At 41.5% G+C, this 26,792-nt stretch overlaps 1 protein-coding gene across 1 annotated transcript; it reads left to right on the top strand.

Annotated features, from left to right (window-relative positions):
- The first annotated feature begins 1,655 nt into the window (after nucleotides 1-1,655).
- Nucleotides 1,656-5,235, top strand: LOC144307530 (uncharacterized). The gene is made up of 2 exons (XM_077887372.1): nucleotides 1,656-3,828; nucleotides 4,969-5,235. The coding sequence occupies exon 1, from the start codon at nucleotides 1,938-1,940 to the stop codon at nucleotides 2,661-2,663; it is 726 nt and encodes a 241-aa protein (XP_077743498.1). The 5' UTR covers nucleotides 1,656-1,937; the 3' UTR covers nucleotides 2,664-3,828; nucleotides 4,969-5,235.
- Nucleotides 5,236-26,792: the final 21,557 nt, after the last annotated feature.

Raw genomic sequence — 26,792 nt, 5'->3', positions numbered from 1 at the left:
GCCCTCCTGGCCCCTGCCTGTCCCAAGGGGAGGTCGGATCCTGGGCTGTGTCCCTGGCGCCCTGTGCTCCCGGGCCTGGGCTATTGGATTCGCGCTCCCGGCCGGGCAGCCCCCTCTCCGCAGAGCCGCCGCCTGAGCCCCTCCGAGCTGCTCCCGGGTCAAGCCGGGCACACGCTGCAGCCCTTTAGGGAGCTTGGCACACCCTCCCTGGGTCGCAGGTGTCTGTTAGTGTCCCTGGGAGCCTAAGGGAATCCCCGCCCTCCCGCAGTCCTGCTCTTACTCCCTGTGAGTCCCTTTCTGTCCGGGAAGATTGTGAAGCTCCTGCTTCTCCGGGACGGGGCTCTCCTGTCCTGGGGACACTCGCCCCGGCCTTAGCCCGGCTCCTCGTGGGGCCCTTCCTCCTTGGATGCCTTTTGTTTCTTTATTTCTTTTTCCCCGTCTTCCAAACTTGATAGAAGCGTGAACTCTTCTCACTGTAGCATTCCAGCTGTTCTCTCTTTAAATCTCAGGCCGAATTCGTAGATTTTCAGGATGATTTGAAGGTTATCTAGGTAATTTGGTGGGGACAGGTGACTTGGGGACCCTACTCTTCCGCCATCTTGCCCCTCCCTCATTCATGATTTTATTAATTTGGGACATTTCTCTTCTCTTTTTGATAAGTCTGACCAGGGATTTATCAGTCTTATTAATTTGATCTCCTGACCTTGCTGGTAATTCACAGTTTATGGCAACACCAAGCTGAAAGCCCATGCCTAGGCTCCCTGATTACAACCAGCTTCCCTGCTCCAATGCTTGGGGACTCTGCAACACTCAGGCACCCTGTTCTTTCTGTGACCCCGGGAATCCTGAGACCACACTGTCCCACATAGGATTTTGCCCCACTGTGCCAGCTAAGCACCTTTCAGGTGGGAACATCCCTCATCAGAGCAGCTTCTGAAAGTTCTGATTTTGCACTCCACTGCTGTATCACTTACTGGTAGCTGGAATATGGAGGATCCCTTCCCCCCCCCCCTCAGTTTATCTTCCAATATATCCCCTCATTCACTTCTCCGCACCTCGTACTTTGCAAAAAGTGGTCACTTTTCTATTTGTAGAATTGCAGTAATTCTTTTCTTAGATAACAGCTTGAGTTCACAAGTGTTCAAAATGATTTGAAAGCTATCTATCTGACTTTAAGTGATCGGATGAAACGAGGGTCCCTTACTCTTCCACCATCTTCCCTCCTCTGTCCCAAGTAGTTTTAATGGTGAGAAAATATCCAAATTCCCTCTCCCTCTCTTATGGGAGGTTTCTACCGTTGCTGCTGTTTGATATATCCATTAAAAATAATAATAATGAGTGGTCTCTATTGGCATGAACCAACCCCAGGAGGTAACTGGGAAACAAATCAGTTTGCATGCCCCAAAGTGCTCTCATATCTGGACACTGATTTGTCTCAAAGGTAGAATATAAGGGTGGGGAGTACTGTGGGATTAAAGAAGAATTCAAATAGTAGTACCCTCGGGTCTAGGGGTAACCTGAGGACTCGCTCACCATTGGACCCCAGCCATGTCAATCATTCCTTCTCAGCAAATCAGCTTAGAGCTCATGGTGGAGGAAGTGGCCTTTTGTTGACTCCTCCAAGTTCCACCTCTCGTCTTCAGGCCAACGGAATCCTTCGTGCCTTGTCCACAACCACCTCAGGCGCCATCTTCTTCGAGGGCTCCTTGGGGTGCCCCTCTGTGCCTGCTGTGACAGGGCTTCCACAGGCACCTTCATGGACTGTTGGGCCCTCTGAAGCCATCCTCTCTGCCGCCCCCACAGCCTCCTGACAGGTGCTTCTGCCAACAACCTCCCCTTGGGGGAAGTCACTTCAACAGGTGCCATCTTCGCCGCAGTTATCGCTGCGGCCTGATCACAGCTCCAGTTGAGGCACAGACCTGCGGGCCCCTCCTGCCATGTCTGCCACAGAGGATCCAAGTCTGATGCCAGGTGGCCAGGACCCCAGGCCCCTCAGGGTCCCACTGTCACCTTCAGAAGGGGTGGATGGAGTCAGGGAGAGTGCAGCCTTCCTAGCTTCTGAAGGGCTTTCCCGAGCCCTTCTTGAAAAGGAGGGTGGGCGGGACGCTGCCCAAGCCGCAGAAAAGATCTGGGATGTAGAGATGCTAGAAGAGGAGCATGAGGGGGAAGTGGAGGAGGAAGAGGAAGAAGAGGAGTTTGATTTCGAGTTCGGGGACCAGGAAGTCGATGAGTACCAGTCGCCAGATTTCGAGTATGAGTTTGGGAATGAGGAGGAGTCTGAGTCAGAAGAGGGCGAGGCCAACGAGGAAAAGAATGAGGAGGAAGAGGAAGTGATTGAGCAAGAGGAAGGCAACAGCCAAGGCCAAGAGCATGCAGAAATTGCTGCGGGGCCTCCTGAGGCCCCCATGACTCGATTTTGGTCCCTCTTCAGGGTTTTGATTCATTCCCTGCTACACCGTATCCATGATAATGACCATGTCCTGGTCCGGCCCCACACATGCTGCATGGTGATCAGCTGCCACTCCTGGGAGGCCCAGGACCGTGGAGAGGGACCGGTGCCTCCAGATGTGGAAGAGCCAGGAAGAGTCCTGGATCAGGAGCACCCGAGAGAGGAAGCAGAAGTCTGGGTGGGCGAATACCAGGCAGAGGGCACCCCACCCTGAGGGCGACAGGCACCAACAGAGGGCCCTGCATCCCAAAAGGCAGAGGAACCTGCAGCAGAGGCCCTGGGAGATGCCTCTGAGTCCTAGGAAGATGGGGACTGTGTATCCTTCAAGTTCCAAGATGGTGAGTGGCGGCCAAGTCCTCAGGACCTTGAAGCCCCCACTGGGGCACCCAGCTTAAAGGCAGGCAGTACTCAGCACTTGCTTTTAGCGATTAAGCAGCAGGTGAAAGCTCTCAAAAACCTTCAGGCCCAGTATGCCCAAGTAGAAGCTCAATTCTACAGAGATTTTCACGATCTAGAGAAAAAGTATGCTGCCTTCTACCAACCTCTGTTTGATAAGAGATCTGAGATCATCAATGCAATCCATGAGCCCACAGAAGGTGAATGTCAGTGGCAAGTAGGTGTTCATGAAGGCACATGCGGAGATATGGAAAGAGAGCCTGTGGGAGAAGGGCACACAAATGGCATACCTCACTTTTGGTTGACGGCTTTTTAAAACGTGAAGATCCTCAGCAGGATGATCCAAAAAAAAAAAAGTGATGAGCTTGTACTAGAGCACCTGGAAAATGTAAAAATTAAAATTTCAGGATTCGAGGAACCAATGAGCTTCACCATAGAATTCATCTTCAAGTCAAATGAATACTTTTTCAACAAAGTCCTGACGAAAACCTACCAACTGCGATCAGACCCAGGTGATTCTGATCCCTTCTTCTCCAAAGGGCCAGAAATTATCAGTAGCACAGGGTGTAAGATCTACTGGAAAGAGGGGAAAGATGTCACCATGAAAACTAGCAAGCTGCAGAGAGGTGAGGTCCGCAGAAGTTTTGCATCCACCACCAGGAAGATGCCTGGCTATTCTTTCTTTTTTTTTTTTTTTCTGGCTCTTCTTTCTTCACCTACTTCTATCCTCCTGATTCTCCTGAGGTCAGAGAGATGGATGTTGCCACCGATTATAAATTGGGCTATTTTTTCCATGAAGTTCTGGTCCAGAAGTCTGTGTTATTCTTCACTAATGAAGCCAGAGATTATAACTATGAAAGTGCTGACGATGATGCCCGAGAAGCTGGAAGTGAGGAAAAGAAAGAAGTGATCAGAAATGAAAAACCTGACAAAAGGGCTGGAAAAGATCTGGACCCAGAAGAGAGCAGTTGCTAAGAACCCAGGTATGTGTGTGTAGTTTTGTGTATCACCCAGCCATGCCTGACATACATCAGTTGTGCTTCTAAACGTTCTCAGTAAACCACAAGATCTATGTCTAAAACGTAGTTCGGTGAGCCAGTGTAATGTTAATGATGTCTATTTGTATAGAATGCAGCATATTCTGAAATGTACTTCATTCACAGCTACAAGTCCTTCCAGTTACAGCTGTAAGTCTTCTACAGGTGGGAAATGTGTCTGCCCTGGTAGCAGAGACCAATGTTTCTTTAGAACATGGTTACCAGGGCAGCCCGGGTGGCTCAGCGGTTTAGCGCTGCCTTCGGCCCAGGGCGTGATCCTGGAGATCCGGGATCGAGTCCCACGTAAGGCTCCCTGCATGGAGCCTGCTTCTCCCTCTGCCTGTGTCTCTGCCTCTCTCTCTCTCTGTGTGTCTCTCATGAAAAAATAAATAAAATCTTAAAAAAAAAAAAGAACATGGTTACCAGAACAGGTGGCTAAAGCAGCCTATATGAACACTAGCTGCGCCTTCATCATTTAGTTATAGTAATGTGACCTCCTATATGAAGTAGAGATAATTACTTTGAGAATGTGACTACTTACACAGGTATCATAAGAATTGTGTGTAGGACCACATTTAATGAGTGATGCCTAGCCATTTGTTCAGTTATAACTTTTATATTTCAGGGGACAGTGAAAAGAAAGAAAATAGTCCTGGCAAGATTACTGTTTATCACTGGATTGGTACACAAGTTGATCTATGTCCAACATATTTTGTCCTTTCCTTTAAATTTCTCCTTTCCCAGATGTTGGAACTTGGATTCTGGGAGGTAAACAAGTATACTTTATGGATAGAGTACAGGCTTTTAAAATCAAAGAAATGGCTAAATACAGAATGTTTCCTCAAAACAAAATGAATAAGCCTTTTTGGTGTTTGGCAAATAACAGATGAGGTTGACATGTCACAGAATTGAAGACATTAGATTATGCAAGAGCGCCCTGATACCCAGGGTTCTGGGTTACAAGAGGAAAACATGATTTCTCCTGTTAGCTCAGAAGTACATAGGATTGCCTATTCTTAGACTAAGAAAGTCACTGTTGCATGTTAGTCAAGTTCAATTTTTAATTGTATCTTATTTCATCTACAGTTCGGAGGCATAGAAGACATGAATGAAGAAAGCAACAATGTGTTTGTTCTTCATGGAATCAAGATTTTCCAATTTTCACTTGTCCATGAAATTTTATCACCATTCATTTTATTCCAATGTCTTCAGATATTCCAGAATTATGACAGCAGTTGTTCACATTAAAAATAAATGTTTGTTTAAAATGAATAATCCGCAGATTTTTTAGATATATAACACCAACTCAAATCTATCTTTGTATCTTTTTGTTTGGGCCCACCTGACTATTACTGAAAGGAACTACTTTCAACAATTTGGTTGTTTTAGGTTCTTTTATATATCCTACAATTAATTAAAAACTTATAAACAACTTATATAAAGGATGTTGTCCCTACTGCATTCTTTTAAAGTTATCTGATGGATGACCTACCTTACCTGGAGACCAGTGGTGCTGGGTTGTACTGCACTGATGTGGACCGGTGGCAGCAGCATCACCTGGGAACTTGTCAGAAATGCAAATTCTCAGGCCTCACTCAGGCCTCAATTGGTAATTCTGATGCTGGGCCACAGTCATAGTTTTAGAAGTCCCCCAGGTGATTCTGAATCTCAATGATGTTTGTGAACCACTCATTTCAAGCAATGAATGCATCTATGGTAGGAACAGCATTAATTCAGTGATGAGGTTGGTTCAGGTAGACTGTAAGGTCTGAGCTGGGAATGAGAATGGAATTCTCAAAGACCTGGGACACAGAGAACGACATTTTAGAAGGACAAACATTAGATGATGGCAGTGCAAAATAATGCATAAGGGAACAAGTTCATTGCAGAAATGCACAAACACTATGACACCATGTATATGAACTTTCAAAACATGCAAAATAAACATAAAGATTATGGATACATATATATGTAGTAAAAAGTGATGGAGCAATGCACAAATATGTAGCATGCAGAAAGGCATGTAGTGGAAGAATAAAGATCTTTTTTAGGATACTGGTTATGTCTTGTGTAGATGGCTAGAGGATAATTAAATTGGGGATAGGATATCTTAGTTTTCTACTTCTGCCATAACAAATTACATAAAATAGTTGGTATAAAACAGAAATTTATACCCTCACACTCTGGGGGCTGACACTGGCAGTTCTCTGTTTCTGGAATTCTGTTTTCAGGTAAAATCAGGTTGAGGACACAGCCACATTTCCTTTGAAGGTCAAGGAGAGAATATTCCTTGCCTCTTCCAGATTCTGGTGACTCCTGGAATTCTTTGGCTTGTGGCAGCATAACTCCAATATCTGCCTCCATTTTCATATGACCTTCCCTGTGTGTCTGTGACTTAATTTTCCTTCTCTTTTATCTTACAGTCATATTAGTCATTGAGTTTAGGCTCACCCTCCAGTTCCATCCATGTCGAAGCAAATGGTGGTTATTTGTCCTCTCTGATGGCTGAGCAATATTCCACTGTCTATATATACCACATCTTCTTTATCCATTCCTCTGTTGAAGGACATCAAGGCACCTTCCACAGTTTGGCTGTTGTGGACATTGCTGCTATGAACATTGAGGTATAGGTGTCCTAGGGTTTCACTGCATCAGTATCTTTGGGGTAAACACCCAGCAGTGCAATTGCTGGGTCGTAGGGTAGCTCTATTTTTAACTTCTTGAGGAACCTCCACACTGTTTTCGAGTGGCTGTACCAGTTCACATTCCCACCAACAGTGCAAGAGGGTTCCCCTTTCTCCACACCTTCTCCAAGATTTGTTGTTTCCTGTCTTGTTAACTTTAGCCATTCTCACCAGTGTGATGTGGAATCTCATTGTGGTTTGGATTTGTATTTCCCTGATAGCAAGTGACATGGAGCATTTTTTCATGTGTCTGTTGGCCATTTGCATGTCTTATTTGGAGAAATGTCTGTCCATGTCTTCTGGCCATTTCATGACTGGATTGTTTATTTTTGGGCATGGAGTTTGAGAAGTTCTTTATAGATCTTGGATACTAGCTCTTTATCTGATATTTCATTTGCAAATATCCTCTCCCATTCCATAGGTTGTCTTTTACTTTGTTGACTGTTTCCTTTGCTGTGCAGAAGACTTTATCTTGATGAAGTCCCAATAGTTCATTTTTACTTTTGTTTCCCTTGGTTTTGGAGACGTGTCTAGCAAGAAGTTGCTGTGGCCAGGGTCCTCACAGAGGCTGATGCCTGTGTTCTCCTCTAGGATTTTTACGGCTTCTTGCCTCACATTTAGATCTTCCAATCAGGGATCCCTGGGTGGCGCAGTGGTTTAGCACCTGCCTTTGGCCCAGGGCGCAATCCTGGAGACCCGGGATCAAATCCCACGTCGGGCTCCCGGTGCATGGAGCCTGCTTCTCCCTCTGCCTATGTCTCTGCCTCTCTCTCTCTCTGTGTGACTATCATAAATAAAAATTTAAACAATAAAAAAGTAGATCTTCCAACCATTTTGAGTTTATCTTTGTGTATGGTGTAAGAGAATTGTCTAGTTTCATTATTCTGCATGTGGCTGTCCAATTTTCCCAACATCATTTATTGAAAACACTGTCCATTTTCCATTGGCTATTCTTTCTTGCTTTGTCAAAGATTAGTTGACCATAGAATTTAGTGTCTATTTTTGGCTTCTCTATTCTGTTCCATTGAGCTATGTGTCTGTTTTTGTGCCTGTACCATATTGTTTTGATGATCACAGTTTTGTAATACAGCTTGGAACCCAGCATTGAGATCCCACCATCATTGGTTTTCTTTTTTCAACATTCCTCTGGCTACTCATGTCTTTTCTGATTCCATACACATCTTAAATGATTTGTTCCAACTCTCTGAAGAAACTCCATGGTATTTTTATAGGGATTCCATTGAACTTATAAATTGCCCTGGGTAGCATAGACATTTTCAAAATATTTATTCTTCCAATCCATGACTTTGGGATGTTTTTCCAACTCTTTCTGACTTCCTCAAATTCTTTTTAGAAGTGTTCTGTACTGTTTAGGGTACAGATACTTTAATCTTTAGTTAAGGTCATTCCTAGGTGTCTTATGCTTTGGGATGCAGAAGTAAGTGGGATTGATTTCTTAATTTCTCTTTCTTCAGTATCATTATTAGTGTACAGAAAGGCCACTGATTTCTGTGCATGGATATGGTATCCTGAAACATTGCTGAATTGCTATATGAGTTCTAGCAATCTTGGGTGGAGTCTTTTGGGTTTTCTAGGTACAGTATCATGTCATCTATGAAGAGCAAGAGTTTGAATTTTTTCCCATTGAATGCCTTTTATTTCTTTTTATTGTCTAATTGCTGAGGCTAGGATTTCTAGTACTATGTTGAATAGTTGTGTGGTGAGAGTGGACATCCCTGTCATGTTCCTGATCTTAGGGAAAAGGCTCTCAGTTTTTCCTCATTGAGAATGGTATTCACTGTAGGCTTTTTTTAGATGGGTTTTAAGATTCTAAGGAATGTTCCCTCTATCTCCCCACTCAGAAGAGTTTTGATCAAGAACGGATGCTGTATTTTGTCAAATGCTTTCTCTGCATCTACTGAGAGCATTATATGGTTCTTGTTTTTTCTCTTGTTTATGTGGTCTATCACATGGTCTTTTTTACGAGTGTTGAACCAACCTTGCATCCCGGACATAAATCCCACTTGGTCATGGTGAATAATCATCTTAATGTACTGTTGGATCCTATTGGCTAGTATCTTACTGAGAATTTTTACATCCGTGTTCATCAGCTATATTCTTCTATATTCAAATTTTGGTGGGTTCTTTGTTTGATTTTGGAATCAAAGTAATGCTGGCCTCAAAATGAATTTGGAAGTGTTCCGTCCATCTCTATCCTTCGGAACAGCTTTAGTAGAATAGGTATTATATTTCTTCTATAAATGTTTCATAGAATTCCCGTGGGAAGCCATCTGGTCCTGGAATTTTGTGTCTTAGGAAGTTTTTGATGACTGCTTCAATTTACTCACTGGTAATTGGCCAGTTCAGGTTTTTTATTTCTTCCTGTTCCAGTGTTGGTAATTTCTGTGTTTCCGGAAATGCATCCATTTCTTCTAGATGGCTGTATTTATTGGCGTATAGCTTCTCATAATTTCTATTTAAAATCGTTTGTATTTCCTTGGTATTGGTTGTAATCTCTCCTCTTTCATTTGTGATTTTATTAATTTGAGTCTTTTCCCTTTTGTTTTTAATAAGGCTGGCTAATGGTTTATCTATCTTATTAATTCTTTCAAAGAACCAACTCCTGGTTTTGTTGATCTGTTCTACAGTTCTTGTGGTCTCTATTTCATTGAGTTCTGCTAGAATCTTTATCAACTCTCTTCTTCTGCTTGGTGTAGGTTTTACTTGCTGTTCTTTCTCCAATTCCTTCATGTGTGAGGTTAGCTTGTGTATTTCAGTTTTTTCCAACTTTCTGAGGGATGCTTGCTGTGTGATGTATTTCCCTCCTAGGACTGCTTTTGCTATATCCCAAAGATTTTGAACGGTTGTATCTTCATTTTCATTAGTTTCCATGAATCTTTTTAATTCTTCTCCAATTTCCTGGTTCACCCATTCATTTTTTAGTTGGAAGCTCTTTAAACTCCACGTGTTTGATTTTCTTCCAAATTTCTACTTGTGATTGTGTTCTAGTTTCAAATATTTTCCTCTGAAAATATGCAAGGGACAATCCCAATCTTTTGAAATCAGTTGAGACCTGATTTGTGCCCCAGTATGTGTTCTATTCTGGAGAAAGTTCCATGTGGACTTGGGAAGAATATATATTCAGTTGCATTCGGATGCAAAGTTCTGTAAATATCTGTGAAATCCATCTGGTCCAGTGTATCATTTAAAGCTCTTTTTCTTTGGTGATGTTGTGCTTAGAATATCTGTCACTTGCAGAAAGTGCCGTGGTGAAGACTCCTACTATTAGTGTATTATTATCTAAGTATGCCTTTACTTTGTTTATTAATTGATTGAATACTTGGCAGCTCCCACATTAGGGACATAAATATTCACGATTGTTAGGTCTTCTTGTTGGATAAACCCTTTATGTATGATATAATTTCCCTTTTCATCTCTTCCTACAGTCTTCATTATAAACTTTAATTTATCTGCTATGAGGATTGCTACCCCAGCTTTCTTTTGAGGACCACTGGATTGGTAAATGGTTCTCCAACCTTTCATTTTCAGGCTATAGGTATCCTTAGGTTTAAGATGAGTCTCTTGTAGACAGCAAATAGATGGGTCTTGCTTTATTATCCAGTGGAAACCCTGCATTTTTGATGGGATCATTTAGATACCTAGGAATAAACCTAACCAAGGAGGTAAATGATCTATACCCTAAAAACTACAGAACACTTCTGAAAGAAATTGAGGAAGACACAAAGAGATGGAAAAATATTCCATGCTCATGGATTGGAAGAATTAATACTGTGAAAATGTCAAAGCTACCCAGGGCAATGTACACATTTAATGCAATCCCTATCAAAGTACTATGGACTTTTTTCAGAGAATTGGAACAAATCATCTTAAGATTTGTGTGGAATCAGAAATGACCCCAAATATCCAGGGGAATATTGAAAAAGAAAACCAGAGCCAGGGGCATCACAATGCTGGATTTCAAATTGTACTACAAAGCTATGGTCATCAAGACAGTGTGGTACTAGCACAAAAACAGACACATAGATCAATGAAACAGAACAGAGAACCCAGAAATGGGCCCTCAACTCTATAGTCAACCAATATTCGACAAAGGCAGAAAAGACTATCCACTGGAAAAAGGACAGTCTCTTCACTAAATGGTGCTGGGAAAATTGGACAGCCAAGTGCAGGATGAAAGATCTAAGTGTGAGACAAGAATCCATCAAAATCCTAGAGGAGAACACAGGCAACACCCTTTTTAAACTTGGCCACAGCAACTTCTTGCAAGATACATCCATGAAGGCAAGAGAAACAAAGCAAAAATGAGTTATGGGACTTCATCAAGATAAATAGCTTCTGCACAGCAAAAGAAAAAGTCAACAAAACTAAAAGACAACCTACAGAGTGGGAGAAGATATTAGCAAATGACATATCAGATAAGGGCCAGAATCCAAGGTCTATAATGAACCTATTAGACTCAATACCCAAGAAACAAACAATCCAATAATGAAATGGGCCAAAGACATGAACAGAAATTTCACCAAAGAAGACATACACATGGCCAACAAGCACATGAGAAAATGCTCCACATCACTTGCCATCAGGGAACTACAAATCAAAACCAGAATGAGATACCATCTCACACCAGTGAGAATGGTGAAAATTAACAAAATGGGAAGCAACAAATGTCTGAGAGGATATGAAGAAAAGGGAACCCTCTGGCACTGTTGGTGGGAATGTGAACTGGTACAGCCACTCTTGAAAACTGTGTGGAGTTTCCTCAGAGTTAAAATAGAGGTACCCTATGACCCAGCAATTGTGCTACTGGCGATTTACTCCAAAGATACAGATGCAGTAAAATGCTGAGACACCTGCACCCCAATGTTTATAGCAGCAATGTCCACAATAGCCAAACTGTGGAAGGAGCCTCAGTGTCCATCGAAAGGTGAATGGATAAAGAAGATGTGGTATATGTATTCAATGGAATAATACTCAGCCACTAGAAATGACAAATACCCACCATTTGCTTCGACATGGATGGAATTGTAGGGTATTATGCTGAGTGAAGTAAGTCAATTGGAGAAAGACAATCCTCATATGGTTTCGCTCATATGGGGATTATAAAAAAATATTGAAAGGGATTATAAGGGAATGAAGAGAAAATGCGTGGGAAAAATCGGAGACAGTGACAGAAAATGAGACACTCCTAACTCTGGGAAATGAACAAGGGGTGGTGGAAAGGGAGGTGGACTGGGAGATGGGGCAACTGGGTGAGGGGCGTAGGGGGCACGTAACAGGAGGAACACTGGGTGTTATACTGTATGTTGGCAAATTGAACTCCAATAAATAATATGCAAAAACAATAAATAGGTGACAAAGATTGCAAGAAGTTCCACTTGTGGCATCATAACTTAAGGAGTTCTATGAATCTCCTCCCCAATGAAACTAGTAAAAAATAATTGTAAATAAATCAAACTAAATTATGTAGAAATCGTCCTGAAAGCATACAGCATGGAAAGAAACATTTATTCAGGAATATTCACTAAAATTTGGAAACCACAGTGAGAATCTATGGCATTCTAGCCAAGGCCTATACCTTCCCTTCCCCTGCCCAGTCAACAAGACAGAAACCCCACTCCAGATTGGTGCAGCCAAAATGCAAGGTCCCTTCTCCTTGCAGCACCCAGAGTGATCTGTCCAAAAAGGCAGAGCATCAGTTTTTCTCATATTGCCCCAAACTACCTATTGCCTGGGACTAAGTCTAGGTGAAAATAGTCCAGAAGTAGGGTCTCCTATATTCCATTCAGTCTCCACATATAAGATAACCTTGGTTGTAGCACTGCTGAGAATACTGGGGTCCCAATTTAGTAAGAGATTCCACACTGGGGGAGGCAAGCCAAGAAGACCTGAAACTACTGCACCCCTCCAATGAATACCCGGGTTCTAAAGCAGGAGTGTCATTCATTGAAAAGTTCAGCATTCCCAGCTTCACAAGTATAGCTCAGAGATTTTTTTCTCACTTTGAAGAAGCAGGCCATTAAACAAGGGGTGCTGCATCTCTTCTCAATGGAAATGAATCAATTTGCAACAGACTATGAAGAAGTTGAAGCCTGAGACTCCCTCAAAAATAATGGAGTTTGTGGTTAAGTGCAAATATAAGCAAATTGGTAGAATTATTCAAATTAAAATTTAAACTGTAGGAAAGGTAGCTTACCAGAGAGAACCGGGGAAAGAGACAGCTAAGGAGAGCCCTATGGGGTGAGAACAAATCTCAAACACTGACCCCAAAACTGTCCCATCAAAGAAACCCAAATTTAACTGTCTCAGTCTACTGAGCAATTTGTGCCTTATCCAGTAAATGGTGAAGTTTACCAGCTGAGTCTGGTCAGAGAAAGAGACAATCAAAGGGAGCCTTGCAAAAACAGTCAACCTAGGATGATTGCAGGCATATAAAATCCTGTGCTTTGTTCTCTGGGGTGGAAAATCAGAGGTTTCACACTTTAGAGGAGGGGTAATAGGCTTTGCCCAAGTAATCCAACCAGTCTTTAAGCAAATAAAAAAGCAAAGAACAATAACAAGCACCAGAGGGGGAACCAGTAGCAGAATAGCTACAATTATCATCTCAAATGCACAGTTTTCCACAAAAAATTAAGAGATGTGCAAAGAAACAGGGAAGTCTGACCCCAGTTTTGATTTACTGCTTTCCACCTCACTGGTAAGAAAGAGATGCTCCACCCTAAATGGGATGGGATGGCCAAACACAAGACAGATGAAATAAAACAGAAGTTTATTAATCAGTTGTACAGTTCCAAAGGAAATCATGGCAGTCTACCCAAGGCCACTTGAGAGTTGTACTTGGAAACAGAGTGAATAAGCAGGGGCTGAGGAGGAAAGGCTTTGTAGAAACAAGAGGTTAATGTGACCCTTAATTTTATGGGAGGATGTGATTGGTTTGAATAGTTTTGCAATCTGACAAGGAAGTGAAAAATATTAGGCTGAGGATTGGGTGGAGTATAGCGATCTGGCTCTTAGGGGACCTGTCTGTCTAGACAGGTCTTCCCACTGGCTGGGGGGCAATATTGGGTAATAGCAGAAGGACACACAGCTAGGCTTTTGAGTCCACATGTCAAAGTAGCACATGGATTTTTAAGCCTTCCAATATAGACCTAAACAGTGGGAAAAAACTCATCAAAAGGAACTGCCTGGCTTTCCCTGTGGATCCCTGCTTGTGAAGGACTGCAGATCAGTAACTGAGAAATTGTGAATTGTTGAAGTGGCTGCTGCAGGCTAAGTAGGAAAGACAACAAAGATTGTGCAGTCAGGACTGTCATAGGAGCCTGAGGGTATATTTCTAGCATCAGAGTGTTACATGAAGCACTCATAAAAGATGAGGCCGGGGGGTCCCTGGGTGGCTCAGTTGTTGGGTGTCTGCCTTTAGCTCAGGTTCTGATCCTGGGGTCCTGGGATTGAGTCCCACATTGAGTTCCCCACAGGGAGCCTGCTTCTCCCTGTGCCTATGTCTCTACCTTTCTCTCTGTGTCTCTCATGAATAGATAAATAAAAATCTTAAAAAAAAGGTGAGGCCAAGAGAAAGAAAGCTTCTTAGCAAACAAACTAAATCCAAGCACAATGTCTTACCAGAGCAAAAAGGAAATATTCAGATTTTATGAAAGCCTGCATTCAGGAGGAGTAAATCCACCAAAGAATGAAACTGGATTGTTGACATCAATTTATTAAATTATAGGAAGTATAAACACAAAAGAGAAATCCATGAAACAAAGTAGAATTGGACTTGATATAGATATTACTTTGATCACATCAATACCAAGAGCAGAAGAAAGTCTAACAAGTATCTAGAAAGCTGGTGGTTATGAAATGACAAATCAGTATGTAAAGCAAAAATGGAAAATAGAACATAATCTTCCCTCTGGCAATCTCTGGTGGACTATGTTATTGGGTCTGTATTTTCTCACGTCTTCCACTTTTTTTTAACATTGAATAACTGACACATCAGACCTAGATTCTCCAGGACAAGCTGTAAAACTGAAGAGACGGTAAAACCACTTGATATGGCACAAGTGGGTGAGACCGCTTCTGGTAATGCTGAATCAACTAATGGAGCAGTTAATTCAAATCAAGCAGTTCAAGTGAGGCAACTGATAATGGTTTAGAAGAAGAGGAAGAAACAGTTCTTTGGGATATCTCACCCTTTAAGCACCAGTAATTCTAGATAGCAGTTATTCATCAGGTCATGCAGAGGCCACCTATGAGTCAGACTAGAAAGTATTTGACCTTTATTATGTCATGAAATATGCTCTGCTACTAACAGAAGAACAACTAAATAGTAAATCTGCTTTTCTCCTGAATGAAAGGAGCACACCAGAATTCTGCCTAATTTTAGACCTGTATAAAACACTACATGCACTGTAGTCTAAATGACCTTGGAGATGTTGACCTTACTTTCCAGTCATTTGCAAGATATCCTTGATCAGATTTTGGTTAGTTTAAGACTATGCTTCCAGGAATCCTGAAAATCAGTTTATCTCAAAATATGAGGTTGTTCTTTTTATTATTCTTCAGACAGCATTAGCAATACCACCTAAAAGTGTTAGACCCTAAAAGGCCATTGCTCAGGCACTAACCTTTCTGTGAACATTATTTTAATTTACAAGGAACATATACAAAGTATTTACCCTCAGAAGACATCTTTCAAAATTGTAATTGTTGACAAACTACCACAAGCCTTTACATATCAGCTTTTCAATGGAATTGTTACAAAAAGCAGGCTTGTAGTTAATATATTACAATATACTCCTAAAAGTGATTCCTTTTTTGTAGAAGCTTGTAGTCTTGAATGGAGATTTTCGACCTCACATCAGAGGAAAATTTTGCTTGCATGATTTGCTGTCTTCAGATTAAATACAAAGACTTGTCAAATCGCTTAAGGGAGAGAGAATACAGGGCCCTATTGGATGAAGGCAAAACATTGTTATTACTATTGAAATTTTTCATTTTTAGCAAATCTTGCATTTCTTAATTGTGGTGTTCAGTGATAATCAATGGTTACAGAAAGAGACTTTATCTCAGATTCAATACATAGAGAGGCTGAGGCAAAATGTCCTTGGAATTCATGCAACTCTGAAATTTTTTACATACAGAACATATGTAGTTTACATAGAATTATGCTTCTGCCACAAGTACTTTTGACCTGTAGTCATAAAAGATTTTATAATAAAAAAAGATGAAAATGGACTTGTATTTCTCTCACCATTTGGTGTTCTCAGTGGATTCAAAGCCATTTTTCTGTTACTTTAAGATTATCATCTTAATAGAAATTGCCAGTAAAAGTTGTTTTATTTTTCCTGTTAGGGTTTATAACTCTTTTTACATTTATTGACCTGTGTCAGAATTTCATTATGTATTTTAGCTGAAGCACTTCATAGCCTTTTTTAAATGGTCAATTTTGCTTTTTACAATACACTTGAATGCCATTTGCCTACTTGTTCTGCCTGCCTGCATATTGTGTATTTGTTTTAAAATTCTCTCTAATTTCAGTCCATCTAAGTTTCACTTAGAAAGATGCACATTTACACTTTGTTTCCTAAATATTTCACTGTAGTTGAAATCTTTTCAGAAATGAAGACATCGAGTAGATAAGAATATATAAATGACTAATACTCATAAGATGTAAACCATTGTGATGGCATATGTCCCAAATGGTAATATCTTCCAACAGCACACAGATTTAATGGATGAAGGTATGCCTCGGACATCAGGAATCTTCAAGGAGAGTGAATTCAGCCACCTTTTGCATTTAATTTGATTGCTGCTCCCTTTAGCTTTCTCCAGGAATGAAGCATTCAGCACAGTGACTCAATATTTTCACTTAATTTGCATGGGCTGAGTACCTCTGTTATGTTCTCAGTGGTAATCTAGTTAAAGCTCTGTGCATCAGTTCTGGTTATAACTTATTCTATACATAATCTTTTGGCATAGCACACATTCGAGCCATAAACGTACTTAATATGCTTTTACAGTGGTTTTCTCTGTGACAAGAAAGTGGTCTTTAAGGCTCAGTTCTCTGGTAGAGCTACCATAAGTGATTGATACTTTTATAGTAATTTTTATTCTGCTTTTAGTGAGTTTTTATTTGAAACTCAAATGTGTAATATGTAATAGAATGTTTTCCTATTAACTGAATTAACTTGCCATAAGCTCAGTCTGCTTTCCTATAATGGGTGCCACAGACTCAGACTGCTTTTCTTTAGAGTGTCAAAGAAAAAATCTTTTTTCTAGAGAGAAGTTTGATATTTTCTATGCTTGTTAAGAAAGTATAGTATTAGAAATTAAGAGTGGACAAGTGGAAGTTGAATATTTCAACTAGTTATTATTTATATTAATTGCTTACTAATAAAACTTGTACTTTTTACATATTAAATGCAGCTTTGTTATCAAATGAATCCTAAAACAAGGAGAACATTTAACTTTGAATTATTTATTTTAAAACCACTAGTTATAGCAATTATCAGTATGTTAAGATTTTCACATTTCATCAGATTGAGCATTTTCTCACTATATTACCTGTTGTGTATGTAGTCAGCATGTTTACTAAAGTATAAAAATTAGCAAGTTTAGGATGCCTGGGTGGCTCAGTGGTTAAGTATCTGACTTTGGCTCAGGGTGTGATCTCAGAGTCTTGGTATCGAGTTCCGCATCTGGCTGCTTCTCTGTCTCTCATGAATAAATAAATAAAATCTTTTTTTAAAAATTAGCAACTTCAGCAAGCTTATTTTGAAGAAATTTCTTATTTAAAAAATAATTATGGCAGATTTTCTTCAAAAATAATTGAAATCATTTGCAATTCAGAATGCCATTTTTAAATTTACATCAAGGTATTTTGCTTATAGGAAATATTACAGATTTATTTTAATGATAATCATTGATATGTACTTTTGTTAAGATATCTAGCCATCTTTATGTTTTTAGTCTCCATCTTTCCTGAAGAAAAAAAAAATTCATAGTTTCAAATAAAGGGACTGCTTGTGAGACTGACCTGATGCCATATTTAACAAATAGTTATCACAAATTAACCACTGTATGTTCAAAAACTAAAAGATCCACTATTTTTTTTAAAGATTTTATTTATTTATTCATGAGAGACACACAGAGAGAGAGAGAGAGAGGCAGAGACACAGGCAGAGAGAGAAGCAAGCTCCACGCAGGGAGCCCGACCTGGGACTCGATCCTGAGTCCAGGATCAGGCCCTGGCCTGAAGGCGGCGCTAAACCGCTGAGCCACCCAGGCTGCCCAGGAACCACTATTAAAGTACACACAAAAGTATGATGACAATGCCTCATCCAAAAAAAGATTGTTGGGGCACCTGGGTGGCTGTCAGTTAAGGGTCTGCCTTTGGCTCAGGTCATGATCCTAGGGTCCTGGGATCAAGCCCTGCATTGGGCTCCCTGCTCAGTGGGGAGCCTGCTTCTCTCACTCCTCTGTGCTTGTGCCCTCTGTCATAAATAATAAATAAATAAAATAAATAAATAAATAATAGATAGATAGATAGATAGATAGATAGATAGATAGCAGAACAACTCCACAATTAAAGGTAGAGAAAGCCACATGGAAAGGGTAGGAAGGGATGAGACAAGTTGATGGAGCTAAATAGTCCCATGGGACTGTCCTTAGGAGGGAGGAATGCTGCAGGCATGGAGAGGGGAGAGAAACATATATCACACTGAGTAGCATAACACAGAAAAGATGAATCCCATAACATCTGCCTTTAAAAAAACAGAGAGGTTACATTTTATGAGTTCTTACAACTGGTGAGCCTTAAAACCTGGAATTTTAAAAACCAAGGGGCTCAAGTCTAAGAGAGCCAGCAGGGTGATAAGAAATTGACTCCCTGCCCTCTAAAATATACCACAATAAACAGCTCATGGAGATAAAGTATAGAAGTAACACTTTGAAAAATGCCTAGGCATATGTGAGGGAAAGTTGTTCACTCATCTCACAACAGATACTGGAGGGACAGAGATCCTTGGCAGACGCCTCCATGAACAGAGAAGCTGGCAGCACATTTTGCTCCCCTTGTCCCCACCATAAACACATGGCCATCTGTGGGAAACCGCATAGTGCCAAGAAGCCTGCCCCATATCTTGCTAATGCTTCTGCCTTGCCCCCCACCTCATGAATATTTCATTGAATAGCTTAAACCTTCCAAAATCTGGGGATGGAAACAGAAATCCAGATCTATGAGGTATAGAGATTCCCCAACAAAACCAACCGAAATTAATCCACACCCAGGCACATGGTAATTAAAATGGCAAAAAGTAGAGATAAAGAGAACATTTTAAAAGCAGCAATAAAAGAGAAGACAGTTATATACAAAGGAAACCTTATAAGGCTACCAGTGGATGTCTCTGCAGAAACTTTGAAGGCCAGAATAAAGAGGCATGGTATATTCAAAGTGCTGAAATGAAAATAAATCTTTAACCAAGAATACTATATGCAGCAAGGCTATGAATCAGAATAGAAGGAAAGAAAAAGAATTTCCCATACACACAAAAGTTAAAGTAACATTTGAGCACTAAAGCATCCCTTCAGGAAATGCTGAAGGGGACTCTGAGTGTAAAGGACAGAGCATAACTGAGTATGAAAAGTAGAAAGCACAAAAGCAATAAAAATAGTATGTTTGTAAAAATCAGTCAAGGGACTCACAAAATAAAAGGATATTAAGTATGATACCATATACTTAAAATGTGGGGAGGGGAAAGATTTGGTTCAAGCCAGCTTAATATAGACTGCTATATGCAGAAGAGTTTTCATACAAATCTGGTAACCACAATTTATTTTTTTTAAAATTTTATTTATTTATGATAGTCACACGGAGAGAGAGAGAGAGAGAGAGGCAGAGACACAGGCAGAGGGAGAAGCAGGCTCCATGCACCGGGAGCCTGACGTGGGATTCGATCCCGGGTCTCCAGGATCGCGCCCTGGACCAAAGGCAGGCGCCAAACCGCTGCGCCACCCAGGGATCCCTGGTAACCACAATTTAAAGCCCGTAATATATATGCAAAAAATAAAGAGAAAGAAATCCATGTATACCACTAAAGAAAGCCACCTATTCATGAGAGAAGAGGATTTGAGGAAAGGAAAAGAGAATTACAAAAGCAACCACAAAAAAGTAACAAAACAGAAATAAATACATACCTATCATAATTACCTTGAATGCAAATGTACTGAACACTCCAATCACAAGACATAGGGTGACAGAATGAAAGAAAACAAGACCCATCTATATGCTGTCTACAAGAGGCTCCTTTCAGACCTAAAGATACATACAGTTTGAAAGTGTAGGGAGGGGGGAGGAGCAAGGAGGGGGGAGGAGCAAGATGGCGGAAGAGTAGGGTCTCCAAATCACCTGTCTCCACCAAACTACCTAGAAAACCTTCAAATTATCCTGAAAATCTATGAATTCGGCCTGAGATTTAAAGAGAGACCAGCTGGAATGCAACAGTGAGAAGAGTTCGCGCTTCTACCAAGGTAGGAAGACGGGGAAAAAGAAATAAAGAAACAAAGGCCTCCAAGGGGGAGGGGCCCGCGAGGAGCCGGGCTGAGGCCGGGGCGAGTGTCCCCAGGACAGGAGACCCCGTCCCGGAGGAGCAGGAGCTGCACCGACCTTCCCGGGCGGAAAGGGGCTCGCAGGGAGGTGGAGCAGGACCCAGGGGGGCGGGGATGCCCTCGGGTTCCCCGGGACAGTAACAGCAACTCCGCGCCCAGGAGAGTGCGCCGAGCTCCCTAAGGGCTGCAGCGCGCACGGCGGGACCCGGTGGGACCCGGAGCAGCTCGGGGAGCTCGGGCGGCGGCTCCGCGGAGGGGGCTGCGCGGCCCCGGGAGCAGCTCGGAGGGGCTCGGGCAGAGGAAGAGGCTCCGTGCAGAGGGGGCTGCGCGGTTCCAGGAGCAGCTCGGAGGGGCTCGGGCGGCAGCTCCGCGGAGGGGGCTGCGCGGCCCGGGAGCGCGAATCCAACAGCGCAGGCCCCGGAGCACAAGGCGCCCGGACACAGCCCAGGATCCGGCCTCCCCCGGGAAAGGCAGAGGCCGGGAGGGCCCAGGACAGCAAGGACGCTCCTGCCCCAGCTGAGCAGATCAGCGGCCCCGCCCCGGAGCCTCCAGGCCCTGCAGACGGAGTACCGGCCGGAGCTGAATCCAGGTTTCCAGAGCTGCCCCGCCACTGGGGCTGTTCCTCCTGCGGCCTCACGGGGTAAACAACCCCCACTGAGCCCTGCACCAGGCAGGGGCACAGCAGCTCCCCAAACTGCTAACACCTGAAAATCAGCACAACAGGCCCCTCCCCCAGAACACCAGCTAGACTGACAACTTCCAGGAGAAGCCAAGGGACTTAAAGAACACAGAATCAGAAGATACTCCCCGGTGGTTCTTTTTTTGTTTGTTTGGTTTTGTTTTTGTTTTATTTTGCTTTTTGATTTGTATCCTTCCCCCACCCCCTTTTTTTCTCCTTTCTTTTTCTTTCTCTTTTTCTTCCCTTTTTTTTTCGTTTTTTTTTCTTTTTCTTCCCTTTTTTTTTCTCTTTCTCTTTTCTTTCCTTCTTTCTCTCCTCTCTTTTTCTCTTTTTCCCAATACAACTTGCTTTTGGCCACTCTGCACTGAGCAAAATGACTAGAAGGAAAACCTCACCTCAAAAGAAAGAATCAGAAACAGTCCTCTCTCCCACAGAGTTACAAAATCTGGATTACAATTCAATGTCAGAAAGCCAATTCAGAAGCACTATTATACAGCTACTGGTGGCTCTAGAAAAAAGTATAAAGGACTCAAGAGACTTCATGACTGCAGAATTTAGAGCTAATCAGGCAGAAATTAAAAATCAATTGAATGAGATGCAATCCAAACTAGAAGTCCTAACGACGAGGGTTAACGAGGTGGAAGAACGAGTGAGTGACCTAGAAGACAAGTTGATAGCAAAGAGGGAAACTGAGGAAAAAAGAGACAAACAATTAAAAGAACATGAAGATAGATTAAGGGAAATAAACGACAGCCTGAGAAAGAAAAACCTACGTTTAAATGGGGTTCCCGAGGGCGCCGAAAGGGACAGAGGGCCAGAATATGTATTTGAACAAATTCTAGCTGAAAACTTTCCTAATCTGGGAAGGGAAACAGGCATTCAGATCCAGGAAATAGAGAGATCCCCCCCTAAAATCAATAAAAACCGTTCAACACCTCGACATTTAATTGTGAAGCTTGCAAATTCCAAAGATAAAGAGAAGATCCTTAAAGCAGCAAGAGACAAGAAATCCCTGACTTTTATGGGGAGGAGTATTAGGGTAACAGCAGACCTCTCCACAAAGACCTGGCAGGCCAGAAAGGGCTGGCAGGATATATTCAGGGTCCTAAATGAGAAGAACATGCAACCAAGAACACTTTATCCAGCAAGGCTCTCATTCAAAATGGAAGGAGAGATAAAGAGCTTCCAAGACAGGCAGCAACTAAAAGAATATGTGACCAGCTCTGCAAGAAATTTTAAGGGGGCCTCTTAAAATTCCCCTTTAAGAAGAAGTTCAGTGGAACAGTCCACAAATACAAAGACTGAATAGATATCATGATGACACTAAACTCATATCTCTCAATAGTAACTCTGAATGTGAACGGGCTTAATGACCCCATCAAAAGGCGCAGGGTTTCAGACTGGATAAAAAAGCAGGACCCATCTATTTGCTGTCTACAAGAGACTCATTTTAGACAGAAGGACACCTACAGCCTGAAAATAAAAGGTTGGAGAACCATTTACCATTCGAATGGTCCTCAAAAGAAAGCAGGGGTAGCCATCCTTATATCAGATAAACTAAAATTTACCCCAAAGACTGTAGTGAGAGATGAAGAGGGACACTATATCATACTTAAAGGATCTATTCAACAAGAGGACTTAACAATCCTCAAGATATATGCCCCGAATGTGGGAGCTGCCAAATATATAAATCAATTATTAACCAAAGTGAAGAAATACTTAGATAATAATACACTTATACTTGGTGACTTCAATCTAGCTCTTTCTATACTCGATAGGTCTTCTAAGCAAAACATCTCCAAAGAAACGAAAGCTTTAAATGATACACTGGACCAGATGGATTTCACAGATATCTACAGAACTTTACATCCAAACTCAACTGAATACACATTCTTCTCAAGCACACATGGAACTTTCTCCAGAATAGACCACATATTGGGTCACAAATCGGGTCTGAACCGATACCAAAAGATTGGGATTGTACCCTGCATATTCTCGGACCATAATGCCTTGAAATTAGAACTAAATCACAACAAGAAGTTTGGAAGGACCTCAAACACATGGAGGTTAAGGACCATCCTGCTAAAAGATAAAAGGGTCAACCAAGAAATTAAGGAAGAATTAAAAAGATTCATGGAAACTAATGAGAATGAAGATACAACCGTTCAAAATCTTTGGGATGCAGCAAAAGCAGTCCTAAGGGGGAAATACATCGCAATACAAGCATCCATTCAAAAACTGGAAAGAACTCAAATACAAAAGCTAACCTTACACATAAAGGAGCTAGAGAAAAAACAGCAAATAGATCCTACACCCAAGAGAAGAAGGGAGTTAATAAAGATTCGAGCAGAACTCAACGAAATCGAGACCAGAAGAACTGTGGAACAGATCAACAGAACCAGGAGTTGGTTCTTTGAAAGAATTAATAAGATAGATAAACCATTAGCCAGCCTTATTAAAAAGAAGAGAGAGAAGACTCAAATTAATAAAATCATGAATGAGAAAGGAGAGATCACTACCAACACCAAGGAAATACAAACGATTTTAAAAACATATTATGAACAGCTATACGCCACTAAATTAGGCAATCTAGAAGAAATGGACGCATTCCTGGAAAGCCACAAACTACCAAAACTGGAACAGGAAGAAATAGAAAACCTGAACAGGCCAATAACCAGGGAGGAAATTGAAGCAGTCATCAAAAACCTCCCAAGACACAAGAGTCCAGGGCCAGATGGCTTCCCAGGGGAATTTTATCAAACGTTTAAAGAAGAAATCATACCTATTCTCCTAAAGCTGTTTGGAAAGATAGAAAGAGATGGAGTACTTCCAAATTCGTTCTATGAAGCCAGCATCACCTTAATTCCAAAACCAGACAAAGACCCCGCCAAAAAGGAGAATTACAGACCAATATCCCTGATGAACATGGATGCAAAAATTCTCAACAAGATACTGGCCAATAGGATCCAACAGTACATTAAGAAAATTATTCACCATGACCAAGTAGGATTTATCCCTGGGACACAAGGCTGGTTCAACACCCGTAAAACAATCGATGTGATTCATCATATCAGCAAGAGAAAAACCAAGAACCATATGATCCTCTCATTGGATGCAGAGAAAGCATTTGACAAAATACAGCATCCATTCCTGATCAAAACTCTTCAGAGTGTAGGGATAGAGGGAACATTCCTCGACATCTTAAAAGCCATCTATGAAAAGCCCACAGCAAATATCATTCTCAATGGGGAAGCACTGGGAGCCTTTCCCCTAAGATCAGGAACAAGACAGGGATGTCCACTCTCACCACTGCTATTCAACATAGTACTGGAAGTCCTAGCCTCAGCAATCAGACAACAAAAAGACATTAAAGGCATTCAAATTGGCAAAGAAGAAGTCAAACTCTCCCTCTTCGCCGATGACATGATACTCTACATAGAAAACCCAAAAGTCTCCACCCCAAGATTGCTAGAACTCATACAGCAATTCGGTAGCGTGGCAGGATACAAAATCAATGCCCAGAAGTCAGTGGCATTTCTATACACTAACAATGAGACTGAAGAAAGAGAAATTAAGGAGTCAATCCCATTTACAATTGCACCCAAAAGCATAAGATACCTAGGAATAAACCTCACCAAAGAGGTAAAGGATCTATACCCTCAAAACTATAGAACACTTCTGAAAGAAATTGAGGAAGACACAAAGAGATGGAAAAATATTCCATGCTCATGGATTGGCAGAATTAATATTGTGAAAATGTCAATGTTACCCAGGGCAATATACACGTTTAATGCAATCCCTATCAAAATACCATGGACTTTCTTCAGAGAGTTAGAACAAATTATTTTAAGATTTGTGTGGAATCAGAAAAGACCCCGAATAGCCAGGGGAATTTTAAAAAAGAAAACCATATCTGGGGGCATCACAATGCCAGATTTCAGGTTGTACTACAAAGCTGTGGTCATCAAGACAGTGTGGTACTGGCACAAAAACAGACACATAGATCAGTGGAACAGAATAGAGAATCCAGAAGTGGACCCTGAACTTTATGGGCAACTAATATTCGATAAAGGAGGAAAGACTATCCATTGGAAGAAAGACAGTCTCTTCAATAAATGGTGCTGGGAAAATTGGACATCCACATGCAGAAGAATGAAACTAGACCACTCTCTTTCACCATACACAAAGATAAACTCAAAATGGATGAAAGATCTAAATGTGAGACAAGATCCCATCAAAATCCTAGAGAAGAACACAGGCAACACCCTTTTTGAACTCGGCCATAGTAACTTCTTGCAAGATACATCCACGAAGGCAAAAGAAACAAAAGCAAAAATGAACTATTGGGACTTCATCAAGATAAGAAGCTTTTGCACAGCAAAGGATACAGTCAACAAAACTCAAAGACAACCTACAGAATGGGAGAAGATATTTGCAAATGACATATCAGATAAAGGGCTAGTTTCCAAGATCTATAAAGAACTTATTAAACTCAACACCAAAGAAACAAACAATCCAATCATGAAATGGGCAAAAGACATGAACAGAAATCTCACAGAGGAAGACATAGACATGGCCAACATGCATATGAGAAAATGCTCTGCATCACTTGCCATCAGGGAAATACAAATCAAAACTACAATGAGATACCACCTCACACCAGTGAGAATGGGGAAAATTAACAAGGCAGGAAACAACAAATGTTGGAGAGGATGTGGAGAAAAGGGAACCCTCTTACACTGTTGGTGGGAATGTGAACTGGTGCAGCCACTCTGGAAAACTGTGTGGAGGTTCCTCAAACAGTTAAAAATAGACCTGCCCTACGACCCAGCAATTGCACTGTTGGGGATTTACCCCAAAGATACAAATGCAATGAAACGCCGGGACACCTGCACCCCGATGTTTCTAGCAGCAATGGCCACGATAGCCAAACTGTGGAAGGAGCCTCGGTGTCCATTGAAAGATGAATGGATAAAGAAGATGTGGTTTATGTATACAATGGAATATTACTCAGCTATTAGAAATGACAAATACCCACCATTTGCTTCAACGTGGATGGAACTGGAGGGTATTATGCTGAGTGAAGTAAGTCAGTCGGAGAAGGACAAACATTATATGTTCTCATTCATTTGGGGAATATAAATAATAGTGAAAGGGAAAATAAGGGAAGGGGGAAGAAATGTGTGGGAAATATCAGAAAGGGAGACAGAACGTAAAGACTGCTAACTCTGGGAAACGAACTAGGGGTGGTAGAAGGGGAGGAGGGCGGGGGGTGGGAGTGAATGGGTGACGGGCACTGGGTGTTATTCTGTATGTTAGTAAATTGAACACCAATAAAAAAAAACAAATAAAAAAAAAAAAAGAAAGTGTAGGGACAGAGAAGCCATTTATCATGCAAATGAATATGAAAAGAAAGCCAGAGTCGCAATATGCATATCAGACAAAATATATTTTAAAACAAACAAAAACTATAACAAGAGACAAAGGACACTATATAAACATAAACAGAACCCTCCAAAAAGAGGATATAACAATTGTAAATATTTATGCACCTAACATAGGAGCATACAAATACATAAAGCAGTTAATAACAAATGTAAAGGAGCTAACTGGTAGTAATGCAAAAATATTAGGGAACTTTAACACCCCACTTACATTGATGGACAAATCATCCATACAGAAAATCAACAAGGAGATATTGGATTTAGGGACACCTGTGGGTGGCCCAGAGGTTGAGCATCTGCCTTCAGCTCAAGAAGTGATCCTGGAGTCCTGGGATCAAGTCCCACATTAGGTTCCCTGCATGAAGCCTGCTTCTCCCTCTGTCTGTGTCTCTGCCTCTCTGTGTGTGTGTGTGTGTGTGTCTCTCATGAATAAATAAATAAGATCTTAAAAAAAAAGAAATAGGGCAGCCTCGGGGGCTC

The sequence above is a fragment of the Canis aureus genome, chromosome X (genome assembly GCF_053574225.1).
Source record: "Canis aureus isolate CA01 chromosome X, VMU_Caureus_v.1.0, whole genome shotgun sequence".
In the NCBI taxonomy this organism is placed as follows: Eukaryota; Metazoa; Chordata; class Mammalia; order Carnivora; family Canidae; genus Canis; species Canis aureus.
This window is presented reverse-complemented; position numbering and strand designations above follow the sequence as displayed.